Source organism: Peromyscus maniculatus, chromosome 2 (genome assembly GCF_049852395.1).
Source record: "Peromyscus maniculatus bairdii isolate BWxNUB_F1_BW_parent chromosome 2, HU_Pman_BW_mat_3.1, whole genome shotgun sequence".
NCBI lineage: Eukaryota > Metazoa > Chordata > Mammalia > Rodentia > Cricetidae > Peromyscus > Peromyscus maniculatus.
The window spans coordinates 70,281,172-70,297,122 of NC_134853.1; the positions used below are offsets into that span (position 1 = coordinate 70,281,172).

The 15,951-nt window shown below is 45.8% G+C and overlaps 1 protein-coding gene across 3 annotated transcripts in view; it reads left to right on the top strand.

The window, feature by feature from the left end:
* Positions 1 to 1,478: 1,478 nt before the first annotated feature.
* Positions 1,479 to 15,951, top strand: part of Tdrd7 (tudor domain containing 7) — a 69,158-nt gene continuing 54,685 nt past the window's right edge. Inside the window, exon 1 of one of the 3 annotated variants that reach the window (XM_076564152.1) lies at positions 1,479 to 1,602. In XM_076564152.1, coding sequence (XP_076420267.1) covers positions 1,510 to 1,602 — 93 coding nt within the window. In that variant the 5' untranslated portion in view covers positions 1,479 to 1,509. Of the gene's footprint in view, positions 1,603 to 9,383; positions 9,523 to 9,674; positions 10,022 to 15,951 lie in introns of those variants that run through there. The other 2 variants (XM_076564153.1, XM_006973696.4) reach the window with 2 other exon arrangements.

Genomic DNA, 15,951 nt, shown 5'->3' on the forward strand with positions numbered 1-15,951 from the left:
CTAGGTTAATTCTTTTTAGAATTTTTCTGTGGATATGCCTTTAGCTGTAATTATCAATGTGAAGGGGAAATATTCTCTTTATTCATAATCACAAACACTGATGCTGAGAGACTGTTGTAATCCTAACATTAGGATACAACGGAACCAGTCAGACATGCTGCCCAGCCTACTCAAACTGCAGTGCTATTATTTCAGGGCAATAGTTGTAGTCTTGCCATCAAAAGCAAATGCAGTATATTGATACTTTCTTATTATGTGGTTTTAGAGAAAATGCAAAATGTTTTTTACTTACTTAGACGCTCATCTAAGTGAAAATGCAAACATTTACCATCCTGCTGAGAACTCTTGGACTCCTAAGACCAAGTCCAAGGATATTACTTTGACTACCAGAGGCCTGGCTTTCGTATTGTCAGGACTGCAGCCCTGACTGGTGCCAAGTGATGTGTGAACATGGCACACAGATCATAAAATCAGTCACTTGGTAGTGACAGTGCCCATGTGGCATGCCAAAGCCATTACCCACAAGTCTCAAAGTCTCAAAGAAATTCAGTTTGGCCTTTTCAGACTCAACAAGGGGTCAGGATTGAGAGAGGATGACTGAGTACCACGAGGCCTGTGCTTTACTTTGGCCCTAAGGAAAGATCCCTAACAGAGTTACCTAACAAGGAAACGATGTGCTCTGGGTGCCATGCTCGAGCAAACTGATTAATCTGAGTTTGCTGGGAGGAAGAAAGCATGACCTTGAGCCCAAAGAAAACATTAGGAAGGCTTGGCAGCACGCTCCAAACACCAGGTGAGCTCCCTCCCCGAAGGGAGAGTCATAGCCCTCCTCTCCAGCCTCTGAGTTAGGATGAAAAGAACACACTCTAGAGAGGGGGATTTTGGATAATGGAACTATGACATTTGGAGATGCCTTTCCCATAAGCATGGGCACATGGCGGTGGTGGTGGTGGGGGGGAGTGTCTGGATGGGGGGGCTGCTGCTTATAGAGGCGTCCTGTGCACTGGCCAGGGTGTTGGCTACAGGCCAGATCAGCTCTCTGGTTGAACTTGTTGACAACAAAAAGCTTCTGGAGTAGTCACATTCCTCACTGATAAGTCACACTGTCTGTTCTCTACCTAACCATCTCTAAGTGTGGATGGGACAGAGTACCTGGTGGCTTCCCAGGAAGGAAGCAGGTGGGGAAGAAGCAGGAAGGACACACTGGAGACTTTTAGAAACCTAAAGGGAGAAACTGTGTGGATATCTAGTGACAGAATCAAGATCAAGGCTCTGTCTGAACAACTGTCGTTTTCATGGACTCTGTGTGTCCTTTCACTAGAATCAATACGTTGGAATCCCAACCCTCAGGGTGATGGTGGTAGGAGGCGGGGCCTTTGGGAGATAATGCAGGTCATGAGGGTGGAGTCTTCCCAGATGGGACCAGTGCCTCTATAAAAGAGACCTCAGTGAGCTCTCTGCACACTTGTCAGTATGTGAGGAGGAGAGGGGAACCCCACAGAAGATACAATGAGGAGCCAGCAGTCTGCAACCCAGAGGAGGGTCCTCAGCAGAACCGGACCAAGCTGGCCCCGGGATCTTGGGCTTTCAGCCTCCAGAACCGTGAGAAATAAATGTTTGTTGTTTGTAAGCCACTCAGTCAGTCTGTGGTGCTTTGTTATAGCAGCCTAAATGACTGAGGTATCGCCAGTCTGCAACTGGTACTCAGATTTGGTAGAAGTTTGCTAATTTACAGGTGTATAGCTCTTCATGGAGGTTTGGATAACAGACAAAGGTGTGCTGTTTTTATGTTTTTAATGTACTGCCCTTTGTCTGGGGAATCTTTTATTTCACTCCTTGGGAGTACAGACAGGTGGCATAGTTCCACAGAGAGTATTGGACTTGAGCCCTTCGCTCATTCCTTCATTGCAAATATTTGCTGTCAGCCCGTGTGCGCCAGGCGCTGGGGCATGTAGTCATTGAGATCCTGGACCCACCTCGAATACACAAACTGCTCTATAAGGAGCAAGCTTAATGTTTACAAGCAGGTTTAGAGTCCATGTTCTGGAGCATGCGCTGTAGGAGGAGGAGCGGTCAAGTCAGTGCTGAGTAACCGCCAGCTTCCGGCAGGAGTATCCTCTTGAGTATTACTCTGGGCCACGCCCTGTCCCAGCTCCAGGTGTTAGAATGTTATAATTACAAAGCGTCCTGTTTTAAGGAAACTGCTGCGGAGAGCAAGGGCTTAAACTTTAAATGAAAGAGGTAGTGAAGGGAGAATTGAGAGATAAAATATCGGGCTAAAACAACTCTAGGGAGTCCTTCAAAAGGAAGGACTTCTTTAAAAGTCCTCAAGTGGTTAAGCGCTAGGGCGATTAAGCATCCTGTGCTGTCGTGGGGTGACGAGAATTCCAATAACCACACGTTCGTGCATCCCGTGTCCATTGCTGAAAAGGGGGAACGTCTGTTCCCTCCTTGTCTCTGGGTGGGGCCGATTGTTAGAGAATTTCTAGTAGGATTTAAATCTACAGGGACCAGAAAACAATTCCCAACCTCCATTTTATGACAAATGTTGTAATTCACAGCTCCCCTGACCCCCCAAAAAATCACTAGAAAATTCATTGTAAATTATGGGGAAAGTAATTCGTGTTTATACAGAAAAGAGGTTTGTCGTCTACACCAATAGCTGGCCAAACAGTCACACTTTTGGAACAAGGGAAAGTTCTCTGATTAGTGAGACAAGGGGCATCCAGGTACTGGCCCAGACTACCTGCCTAGTCATTGTGACAACTAAAAGTACCCTCCTGAGAGTCTAGAACGCCCTGGGGTTGGGAACTTCTCCCCTGGTGGACCATTGATTAACAGGAATTGACCGGATGGCCCCAAGAGAAGCTCTTCTGCTACTTACTGGATTAGCTCTGTCATGGAAAGGGATCCAACTGGAACTGGAGCCAAAGGGTTTTGGAATTCAGCTCAGCGTAACCTTGGACTTTGCCGGTGGATAGGGTCAGGGACTGTGATGATGCCTGGGGGACACATTTCGTGAATCCTAACCGCTCTTCCGTTTCAGAGTCTGCCAGCGGGTGCTGAGTGCCTCCCGGGCTCCCATGCAGTTTCTCATTACTGCTTTCCCTTTCCTCTCGCCCAGCAACTGTTACAGCAGACTTTCTGTACCAATAGCTTTATCCGGTATTTCAGTTTGGTGCCTGATTGCCTTGTTTAAAGTGCTAGTTGCCACATCTTCATGCCCTACCAAACAGCTGGGCCTCTCAGCTACCTGGTAGTGCTTGGTATCTCCACCCAGTCACCATCCGTATTGCGGGCCATGTCTAAGGCTGAGCTGTATGAATGACCCGCTGCTCACAGGGAAGCGGGTGAAGATGGTCCCTTAGCACAGGCTCAGCCCTATCGGTTCCCGCACAATATGGTGTTAAAGCTTTCGTTATCCCCCCCCTGTCGCACTGTTGGTGGCTCTGGGGCCTCGGACGCTTCCCTGATCACCCCGCTGGGGATTAGGGCCTTTCAGCTGACTCACCTTGGAAGCCTTTGTGGGGAGCTTAGGGGGTTTTGCTTGATCAGCATGCCCTGAGCTCCACCAGGGCCTGAATTTCATCGGGGCTCTGGCAATCCCTCCCTTTTGTGTTGTGTTTTGTTTTTGCCCTTTTTTTCCCCCTTACTCAGTTAAAACAGTGTCTAGAAATTTCTGTTTGTTCATGTAACTGAAGAGGAAGTGATGATGCCATTAATGATTAATCAAAAAGCAGAACTATCCAGAGGGCCCTTTTGTGGTGGATCTGGTTTTCCTGACCTTGTGTAAGGAACTAACAGCCAAGAGGCTGGGGTCCACCTGGATGCAGAAACAACTCAGCATGTGGCAGGAGGGAATGTTGCTGAAGTCACTTGCGGCTGTGCAGCTAGGAGAAGGAAGGTTCGCTGAAGCTGCACACGCAGCAGGGAGATGAAATGCTGGGTCCTCCGCCGCTTTTCTGTGAGACCGTGCCTGTGGAACAAAGCACCAGCTTGAAGCTCAGCTAAGAGAACAGTTGTTTTTAGGTGGGGGCTGTGAGGGAGGTTTTCTGAGGGCTACCACCCGTGACACCCAGTCATGTCACAAGCAAGTCCCTGCCGTTCACTGACGGATCAGAAAGTGATAGAAAGCAGAGTTCTACAGTACTTTGCCTTTGCAGTTTCTTTTTGGGAGACAATATAAAGAAGCAACAGATATATCTGGGTAGAAGACGAGATGTCAGCACTTGAGGTCTCTCGAAACGCCACTTGAGATTTGGAAGGGGGGATTCGCAATGCTCCCCAGTGGCTGTGACAGGGAGGATCAAGAGGATGTGGTTCTTGGGTTGTACAGGTGAGCGGGTGCTGGAAACCAGGGCTTGCTGAGCTATTATAAAGGGAAGGGCGTGGAGTGCCCTGGATCCTCCTGCCTCAGACAGGTGTCCTGTGCCTCCACTACGGCTCTATCCACAAAAGCAGGCTGCCCTGATGAACAAAATGCATGAAAGACTTTTGGTGGAGAGATGTGTTTTTATTTTATTTTGTTTTGTTTTGTTTTATTTTATTTTATTTTATTTTATTTTATTTTTTTTTTTTTTTGGTTTTTTCAAGACAGGGTTTCTCTGTGTAGCTTTGCGCCTTTCCTGGAATTCACTTGGTAGCCCAGGCTGGCCTCGAACTCACAAAGATCCGCCTGCCTCTGCCTCCCGAGTGCTGGGATTAAAGGCGTGCGCCACCACCGCCCGGCTATTTTATTTTATTTTAAGGCAGGACATCTCTATGTAGCCCCTGGCTTATCCTGGAACTCACTATATAGATTATGCTGGCCTACGAACTCACGGAGCTCTGGCTGCCTCTGCCTCCTCAGTGCTGGGTTTAAAGGTGTGTGCCACCATGCCCAGCCTGGTGGAGGTTTTATATCTCCATTTTTCTCAGCTCAGGATAAGGTGGCAGTGGGGTCATCTTCCTCTCTTGTGCTTAGGTCTTGCTTTGCACTTCCTTTTCACTATAAAGTCTCTCTGGTGAAGCCTCTGAAGGCACACATGATCTACCAGGAGGCTGCCTCTTGCAAAAGCCACTTGAGCAGGGTTCTAAGGACCTCTCTGCAGCCTCGGAGACGAGAAATGTGTGTGTTCTTCTCCTGAAGGGCAGATCCACCCACCTGCTCCCCTCCTCTGCTCACAGTGACCTAAGATGAGGTTGGCTTTTTCCTGGGGGAGAATACCTTTGAACGGCATTCTGTCTATATTGAAACACTACTCTTTGGCTCTGGATTTCCCCTAAGGTAGTGTTCAATGTGTATTCACAGTGGGACTTGACTCTGAAAAATCTTGTGTCTGTATGTTGCTTTCACACATTCTGACATACTGTTCCACAAAAAGATAACAACCCTGAATCTAAAGAGCACCCAGTCTAAGCTGGACATGGTAGCACATGTCTGTGATTCCAGCACTTGGGAGTCTGAGGCAAGAAGACAGCTTTAGGCCAGCCTCAGCCACATGGCAAGCCCCTGTCTCAAAAAATAGTTTCAATTATCCTGAATTCCAGCTATAAAAGAAGCAACAAAACAAAATCGCACAACTTCCTTGCTAAAATTTGGCTACTTAAACTCTTTCTGATGCATCTCAGTTAAATCTACAGACTAGACACTTTGTCCGAGAACATATACAAAGGCCAGTGTCTACATGAAAAGATGTTCTATGTCATTAAAGCCTCGTGCTACATCCCTCAGTATATAGTCTCAGTGTTCTATCCATCCAGTGTAGGGCTCCAATAAAAAAGACTGATGATGGATGGGTTGGAGAGATGGCTCAGAGGTTAAGAGGATTGGCTGCTTTTCCAGAGGTCCTGAGTTCAATTCCCAGCACCCACATGGTGGCTTACAACATCTACAATGAGATCTGGTGCCCTCTTCTGGCATGCAGGCATACATGCAGGCAGAACGCTGTACAAAATAAATCTTAAAAAAAAAAAAAAAAAAGCCGGGCGGTAGTGGCGCACGCCTTTAATCCCAGCACTCAGGAGGCAGAGCCAGGAGGATCTCTGTGAGTTCGAGGCCAGCCTGGGCTACCAAGTGAGATGCAGGAAAGGCGCAAAGCTACACAAGAGAAACCCTGTCTCGGAAAACCAAAAAAAAAAAAAAAAAAAAACAACAACAACAACAAAAAAAAAACTGATGATGCTGAATATTGGAAATGAGTGGATGTGGCCACTTAAGAATGCACTTTGACATTTATATATAATTATATATATGATATAATTATACATTATATAATTAAGTATGCATATAAATATATATTAATATATGTAAATATATGTTATTAAGTATACATTTATCCTACATCCTGACATTAATTCTACTCCCAGGTATGTATGTGAAAAAAATTTGAATACCCAGTGGTTATTTATAGAAGCTTGATTCAGAACAGCCCCAGACTAGAAACAACAAAAATTTACATTAAATGTGACTAAGTAAACTAGTTGTGACATATCCATATAGTGACATAATACACAGCCACCATGTTGACTATTGATAAGTACAACGGGGATAATTCACAAAAGAGTTACACTAAGTGAAAAACCAGACACAAAAGGCTACATATCATATGATCCCATGAGTATGGTACTCTAGAGAAAGCAGATCTGTGGTGACAAATGCCATCTGCAGCCGCCAGGAGCAGGGAGTAGAGGGAGGGAACAAAGGTTAGTAGAGGGCACAGGGGACCTTTGGGGAATGATAAAACCAGTTCTGTATCTTGATGGTGATGCTGCCTGCATAGTTGGATACATTTGTTAAGACTCATCAAACTGCACACTTGAAAATATTTGCTTGTGGCAACTATTATAAATAAAGCTGGTTACAGAAAACTAGCTACAGCACATGACTTTTTTTTTTTGGTTTATTCGAGATAGGGTTTCTCTGTGTAGCTTTGTGCCTTTCCTGGAACTTGCTTTATAGACCAGGCTGGCCTCAAACTCACAGAGATCTGCCTGCCTCTGCCTCCCGAGTGCTGGGATTAAAGGCATGCGCCACCACCGCCCGGCATCACATGACTTCTTTGTACATAGGATTCTGCAAACAGTGAGCACCTTTACAAGCATAAAGGATCTCAGACTTAGGGTCCATGCACATCATTTTATATATTAAACTCGGTGTTCTCTACTTCCTGTCACCACCGGCATCCTCTCAGTCCATAGATGCTGCTTTTATCCCCCACCCCCATTTGAATGTGGAGCCAGGGCATGTCGTAAGTATTGCAGAGTCCAAATAGGGAGCTGGCTATATTCTAGGTCTGTGAAAGCCACTGCCATGTTTGGAGTAGACTGAGGGATAGATCAGGGAGAAAACATGAGGTCTCTGAATCCCTAGAGTGGCAGCCTTGGGAGCAGGGAAGAGGGCAGGGAGAAAGCTGCATGAAACAGACTGAAATAGAACAAAGGCAATGTGTAGAGAATTCAGTTTCAGGGAGAGACAGTTTGGCAGGCAGAGTTAGGCAGGGACCAAATGTGAGACTATGAAAGGGAACCGTGTTCAAAGAATATCTCTGGTCAAAGCCTTAGGACAGAACCTCCCGAGCACAGGATATCCGGCTTTTCACGATCTCCTTCCAGGCTATTCACGGCCTATTGCAGCTTCTCGGTGAATGGAAAGCTCCTTAAGTACAAGGCTTATAGGCCCTCCACACACTTTTGCTATTTGACAGCAGGTATTGAGTCCATAATAGTTAATTATCCACTCACCCACTGAAGAATATTTATGCTATCTCTAATTTTAGGTATTGCAAGCAAAGCTGATTTAAACAGCCTTGTACAGGTCTGTGACAGATAAACTCTTTCCTTTGTCTTGGGTCAATACCTGGGGGTGGACATGCCATCCACACAATGGAAACTCAGTGAGAAAAGGATATAAACTTCTAGTATATGCAACAACACAGATGAATCTCAATAGAAGTCTGCTGAGTGAAGAAAGCCAGACCCTTCCCCCCAAAGACAATACATATATATAGTTGGTTGCTTTCTTAATCTTTTGGCTCTTTGTTCTTTGGGGGCCCGCCACCCAGCTCCAAGATAAATACACACATGGAGGCTTATTCTTACTTATAAGTGCCCGACCTTAGCTTGACTTGTTTCTTGCCAGCTTTTCTTAACTTAAACTATCCGTCTAACTTTTGCCTCTGGGCTTTTTTCTTTTCTTACATCTGTAATCTTACTCTCACTCTTACTCCGTGGCTGGCTGTGTGGCTGTGTGGCTGGCCCCTTCTTTTCTCGCTCCTTGATCTCTCTTCTTGCTCGTCCTTCCTCTAATGTTCTCCTCCTATTTATTCTTTCTGCCTGCCAACCCCACCTATCCTTTCTCCTGCCTTGCTATTGGACATTCAGTTCTTTATTAGACCATCAGGTGTTTTCACAGAGTTAAACAAATGCAACATAAAGGAATGCAACACATCTCTGCATCATTAAAGCAAACGTTCCACAGCATAAATAAATGTAACACATCTTAAAATAATATTCCCCAACATATATGAAATAATTACATTTATATACAACCCCAGAAGAAGCAAGCAGATCTATAGTAAAAGTAATAGAGCAGTTACAGGACTAAGAAATGGGACATGAGGTAAATAGTATAGAAAGGGAGAACTTTTGAAGGTGTGGTTATGCTCGTTATGTTAATTTCTGTGATGGTGTCTTTGTAGTATGTATTCGAAATATACCAAATGTACATTTGAATCGTGCAGCTTATCGTATGGCAAGTACACTTCAAACTGTCAAAAGCGCTGGTTGAGTAAGCAGCAAGCGCTCAGCAAGAGCATACAGAATGGTGAGAAGTGTTTGTTGTGGGTTCAAGGCAAACCAGGCATTAAATGTTAGTGGAATTACTGTGAAGGGGTGCGTAAACAGCAGATATTCCACACTTTTAGAATGAGCGAACGAATTTGACAAGTATGTATTTCATGCTTGTTGCATACTGGGCAGCATCCTAAGATCCCTGTCCTCAGACGGCTTTAGTTTTAGGGTAGTGGATGAAAGCGGTGCAGCTATCCAGGTAGGTGCAAGGAGATGTGACAGAGCAGAAAAGAAGGAAACAAGGAGGCTGGCATTTTAGTGTGGTCGCCCTCCTCCAAAGAGGGACGGACTGTCGACGACAATGAAAAGAAACCATTGAGATGCTGAAGAGAATGAACTTTGTGGAAGGAGTGTGAAGCCCACTGCCCCGAGCACCAGCCCGGCGTGCGCACGCGCAGGAACCGCTAGGCGGCGTCGGTTTCCCTTCTCACCCGCGGACCCCGGAGTGGGCGGCGGTGACCTGAGCGCCTGCGCCTGCGTAGAGCCCAGCCGAGCCCCGGCGGCCGAGGGGCGGGGCGTGGTGTGGCGGGGCGGGGCCTAGAGGGCGGGGCTTTAGGTGATTCCCAAGCCGCGGCTCCAGCAGTGCGGGGGAAACCGAAAGTGGGCGGCGGCCGCGTCGGGGGCCCTGGCGGCGGCGGCGGAGGGAGCCGGGCCCAGAGGTGAGGGCGTGGGCCGCCGGCCCCCGGGACCCAGGTGAGCTCAGGTCGGGGCGCGACAGGTGCGGGCGACGCGGGGCAGGCTGCGGGACGGCAGGGCTCGGGCGGGACAGCGGCTGGGCGCGGCGACTCAGGCCCGGGCCTGGTCCCCGACGCGGCGGGGTTCCAGAGCGTCGTGCGTGACGCCCCGGGACGTGGGCCGGCGTCCACCGGGGAGGCCGCGGTGCAGCCGGAGATGCAGAGGGGGGCGTGGGCGGCGCTCAGATCTGAGTGCGCTCCCTCCTGGGCAGGAGCAACCGGCCGCGGCCGCCCGTGCGGGGCAGCGGTACCGAGCTCGTCGCAGTTGTGCCTGCCCGCGGGCCACACTGCGGCGGCCTCCGCCCTCGAGACCGGCCCGTGCAGGCCGCGCACATCAGGCAGGACCTACACGTAGCCGTTCCTGTTAACCGTGAGCGCTGGGGAGGAAACAAGCATCCACGGAGAAGTTGTCTTGGAAGTCGGAGCTGACAGCTTTTCTACTCCCATCCGCTTGAGGGGTACATTTCTGTTAATATCCAGGGCTGCCACTCCCCTGTCATTTTGGGGCGCAAGGAAGGGAGCTGTGTATAGATGTTAGTAAAGACCCAGCCCCAAAGGTTTCTGCCACTGCCACTACAGACCAACCAAGGAAATCTCTATTCGGGTTGGTAACCAACCACTCGACTCTGCAGGTGGACGTATGCAGAGAAGTGTTGTTGGGAATGGAAACGCCTTAGTGGTAGAAGTGAAATTTAGAACTAAGTCCCTGTCTCTTCCCGAGCCCCCTGGCGTGAATGAAGTGTGGCATTCTACAGTGTGGCCCTTGCTGATATGTATTGGCATCTGGGCTTCAAAGCTTAATTGTGAGGTCGGGAATAAATTGCACCCTTTCTCTGAGCCTGCTTTTTCCTGTGCCAAATGGTAATAGTTAACCTTCGAAGTGTTTTCAAGATAAGCTAAATCCTTCGGCTCATAATAATATTCGTCCGAAGTGGCGAACTCTCTGCCTTTCACCGAACTGCTCATATTTTACAGGTTGGATCTTCAAGGTTTTTGAGGACAGGAACACACGGATCTTTTTATAGGATAAATTGGCACATGGTGGAGATTTTTGCAGTTGCACCGAGATGACATAGTTGAGCTTCGGTTACATGCAAAGTACTGTGCTGGTTGCGGAGTCCACAGCTCCTCGAGGAGCCCTTCCCGTCTCTTGCGTAGATTCCCTCTTTGCTAAGACAGTGAGGCAGCACCTGGCAGTGCCCTCAGATTTTAGTCCCTGTGGATTGGAAGTGAAACGTAATCCCCGCTAATACCCTTTTAAATGCGCCCCATGAACATGGCTGAGTGAACTAGTGTGCTTTTACATCAAGAGTTTGGAACTCTAGAAGGAGCTTTCTTTTTTAACTTTTCTTTCTAATATAATTGGATGTTTGCTAGAAATGTAAAGAATACACTTTATAATTAAATTCTGCGTGCTTGTTTTGTGTTTGATGAAGTACAGACAACAAGAACTGAGCTTTGATGTAGGAAAAAAGTGTCTGGATGCTTCCATGGATCAGGAGTTTGTTGTTGCTTGGAGTGAATTCGACTTTCATTTTTATATGAATTGGCTTTTCTTTCTTTGTGCCAGACTTGGTTTTGCTTCCCTTGGTTCCCATCACTGTCCTTCATTGTTTTCATACATTCCCCAAGGGCCCAGAGCCTGTCTTTGCAGACAAACAAAAAGTAGTCAGTTTTGTAATTTTCAGTTGAAGTGTGTGCCAGGCAGAGCTTCTGAAGCAAGACAACCCAGGAGATTCCAAGCAGACTTGATAGTCAGCCTGTGCAACGTTGTCATGAGCAAGCAACCCTGTAATTTCCATCGGAACTTTGGAGCCCATTTGTGGTTTTTGTTTGTCTTATTATTTATTTATTTGTTTGTTTATTTATTTATTTATCTATCTATTTATCTATCTATATTTATTTATTTACTCTTTGCTCTTTTTTGGGGGGGCTTGCCACCCAGCTCCCAATTAAATCACACACAGAGTCTTATTCTTATGAATGCCTGGCCTTAGCTTGGCTTGTTATTAGCCAGCTTTTTTTTTTTTAAACTTAGCTCATGTGCTAGTCTATCTTTTGCCTCTGGGCTTTTATCCTTCTCTGTTTCTGTATATTTTTCTTTACTTCTTACTCTGTGGCGTGCTGTGTAGCTGGGTGACTGGCCCCCGGTGTCCTCTCTCTTCTTGCTCCTTGTTCTTTTCTCTCTCAAGACTTCTGTTTATTCTCTCTGCCTGCCAACCCCTTCATTTCTCCTGCATAGCTATTGGCCATTCTTCTCTTTATTAGACCAATCAGGTATTTTAGACAGGCAAAGTAACACAGCTTCACAGAGTTAAACAAATGTAACACAAAAGAATGGAACACATCTTTGCATCATTAAACAAATATTCCACGGCATAAACGAATGTAATAGATCTTAAAATAATATTCTTCAACACCCACTTCCTCCTCAAAGGAACCTGAGGAAAGCAGAGAACCAATAGCTCTTGCCCACAATCATCCTCCACATGAAAAAAGAGACTGAAATGAACTGCTCGAAAAGGCCCAGGTACGGTAGTTAGATCTAGTGTTGAGACCACGACTCCTGACCACTTTCTCAGTCGTTGCAGGATTTTTTCTCTAGTGTAGCCTAACAGAGACCCCTTACTTAGATAAATTTATATACTGGCCAAAGTAAATAATTTGAAATAACAAGAATAAAAAGGAGAATTACTTCCTAAAAACCTTTAAGGAAGATAATTACTCTTTCCTTTAAAAACCAGTTGTAGGTAGACTTACTTAGATTCAACAAGTAGACTTGTTGGAAAGAAAATAATAGCCCTTAAGCTTGTGCACACTGGGTGTGGTGGTGCATACCTATAATCCCAGCACTCTAGTGGCTGATGGAGAGCTACATAGGGGGACTGTCTTTAAATTAAAAAGAAAAAACAACCCACACACCTTGCAATATGAGAAATTGCTGGATAAGTATCGTAGACACATTCCTCCCCTCTCTGAGGCTGTTTACTGCTTTCTAAGATGAAAGGCTTGAGTTAGCCTAATTGATGTCTAAAGTCTTCAGCACACACTTATTGGGGCTTTTAGGTTCCTACTTGGTAAGATCATGTAAGACCTTAAGGATATTCTTTAGAGCAGTGGTTCTCAACCTTCCTAATGCTGCAACCCTTTAATATAGTTCCTTAGGTTGTGGTGACCCCAACCATAAAATTATTTCATTGCTACTTCATAAAATTATTTCATTTGCTACTGTTATGAATTGTAATATTAATATCTAATATGCAACCAGGAGTTGTGAGCCACCGGTTGAGAACCACTACTCTAGTGAGATGTACAGATTCTTCAGCACAGATCAAGTAGCTAAGAGGGTAAGAGTTTACTCTAGTAATTCTTTGGGTTTGTTTGGGTGATTAGAATTTATGATGGGAAAATTGTTGTGAGAAAGACAAGACAAACTATTCAGTTAAAAATAGTTGGGAAAAAAAAAAAAGAGAGAGAAACTTAGCAGCAGAAAAAACAGATGAGAGCCAGACTGGTGCCGCTGGGGTTGGTTGGTGACACCCATAACCGTAGGACACCAGGAGCATATGGTACTTGCCTGCGCAGTACCCAAGTCAGCGGTAGACAGCATCAGAAATCCTCTGTTGGAAATGCGTCAGAGCTCAGTTGTGTGTGGTGGTGCACATCTGAATCCCAGCGCTTACAGGCAAAGGCAGGAGGATCTGGAGTTTGAGACCAGCGTGAGCATCATAGGGAGTGAGACCCTGTCTCAGGCAAACAACAAAAATGTCCACAGGTTCTTCAAAATAAGACCTTGAATCATTTTAGGTTTAATCAAAGAAAAAGGGCAGTTTTACACAACATAGTTTTAAAATAGAGTGAGCATTGTTTGAAGTCATGTAAATTGTTTAAATTCAGGGTTGGAATGTAGCTCAGAGGTAGAGCCCTTGCCTAGCATGCAGAAGGCCCTGGATTTCTGTCTCCAGTACCCCCCCATGTACATTTAAATTTGATGTCCTGTACTTTTTATACAGCGTTAGTACCGGGGCATTTGCAGTGGCGTGGGTAGCATGGAGGAGAGGGAAAGGATGATGGAAAATGAGGAGCAGTCAGGTTCACAGAGTTTCTGCAACTTGTGACATTCTATTGGATTAGGATGCATCTCTGTTAAATCAGCCTGTGCCAGGCCTGTTTCCAGTTTCGAAGGGTTGTCACTAAGCACACATCTAGGTTGGTGGTGTCCTCAGAAAGAAAGGTTTATTTGGAAATCAGGAGACAAGAGGTGGTTGATTCTGGTCATGAAATAAGTAGGAGCCAGAAGACATAGCCATGGGCCTCCATTTCCTCATTTTTCAGAGTTATGTTTTTTAAAGATGTATTTATTTTATGTGTATGAGCGTTTTACCTGCATGTGTGTATGCGTACCTGGTGTTCCTGGTGCCTGTGGAAGTCAGAAGACCATTGGATCCCCCGAAACTGGAGCTACAGGCAGGTGTGAGCTGCCATGTGGTGGCTGAGGACAGAACCCAGGTCCTGTGCAAGAGCAGAAAGTACTTCTAACGTCAAGCCATCTCTCCACCCCTAGTTTCTTCATGTTTTATGTGTGTAAATATGTAGTGTTCATTGGTGTTTCTGCACTTGTGTGCACATGGGTGTCGAGGCCAGAGGTCAGTATTGAGTGTCTTCCTCTGTCTTTTTTTTTTTTGAGACAGTTTCCCACTAGGCCTGGAGCATGGGTTGAGTTGGACCTGAGTTAGGTAGACTTCACTGAGCCCCAGGGATCTTTGTGTCTCCACCTTCCTCCTTCATTGGGATTACACAGACAAGCCACTGTGTCCGCTTTTGACTTGATGCTGGAGTTCTGAACTCAGGTATTCATGTGCAGCAAACACTTGGCGCACTAAGCCATCTCCCAAGCTCCAGCTTCCTCATTTTTAAGCTTGCTAGTTTTAAGGAGGTGGTGTTAAGGTGCCTAGGTTATGTGGCAAAGCTTTTCTTGTGGAGATGCTATGCACACACCTGCTCACGCCAGAAAAGAAGCCCATGGCAAACCAAAGTATAGATGCCACCAAAGTCCAGCTTTTATAGGGGTTACTTACAGGAATATGGCTGAGGAGTTACTTATAGCAGCAAAAATGACTCAAGAGACTGCTGCATCACCAGAGCCCACCCCAGCATGGGTGACATCTCACAGAAGCTGGAAACCTGGAGCACACTGCACAGCCTATAGGCAGCTTAACAGGTTGAGAGTGTCACTTCCAAGTGACTCAGTTGTTTTAAACCTCTTCCAGGCAGCTGGGCTTATCTGAGAGTCTACTTTTCATCTTGACTTGGCTGAGAGGGGCGCTTGGCTTTTAGTGTTTATTCTGACCGGGAGGGGCCTAGTGAAATTGGTCAGTTTCAGGGATTTCCTGAAGTTATTCTGAGTTGTTTACCTTCCTGTTTAAGGAGCTTCCCTACAGGTGGAATGCTTCAATCTAGAGAAACTGTTACACAACAGCCTGTATCATTCTTTGCTATTCCCAGGTCCTCTTTCTGAGGTAGGGTCCATGTCCTACACTGTCTTAGACCATTTGCCAAAGTGTATTTGCCTACTTGTTAGGAGAGAAATCATGGAGACCCACTGGCTTGCTCAGCAAACTTGTCAGTTGATACAAGTGTTTAGAAGGCAAGTCAGTGACTCAAGACAACTTCCGATATTTTGAATTAAACACAAAACTAGAAGTTTTTCTAGTTTTCAACTTGTTTTCTATTTCCAGCCTGTGTATTTACCCATGGTCATTTCCCATACATAGCATTCTTCTGCAAAAATCTCTTGAGTAGCTATCGAGTGCACAGACCGTGCTAAAGTGTGTACAACGCTGGTTTGATGTTTCTGTTCTGCATGAGTAAGGAGAAGAAGAGCAAGAGGAAGTGAAAACACAGTATGGTCTGTCAGCATTTCTTCCTCATTGACAGGTCTTTGCAAGCTCGCTTTGTGACTAATGCCCATTTCTGGTTTGCTGCTTGGGAGTTTCACTTAGCTCAGGCAACCTGTACACTGACTGGGCAGCCCTCAAGAATGTGGGCCTGAGGATCTGCAGTCTCACAGAAATGGAAGGCCCACTCTGTATTTCTCTCTGCCTAGACTCACTTGCAGTCACCTGGTCTTAGAGGATGTTCAAGACTCACAAGGTAAAAGCCTTAAATTTAACTTAAATTCAGTGAAAACCAAATTTACATCTACCACAACATTTTTAGAGACTAGAAATAAGGGGAGAAGGTTGGAGCAGAATACGTAAAACTTTGCCTTTGGACTCTAAAAGTTGAAATTCCCTTGAATTCCTTTACTGTTGTGCTTGTAATGAATGATTTCTAAGATTTATTTAAAAAATTTTTTAAAGCACTTGATTTTTTTTAGATGAAGGTA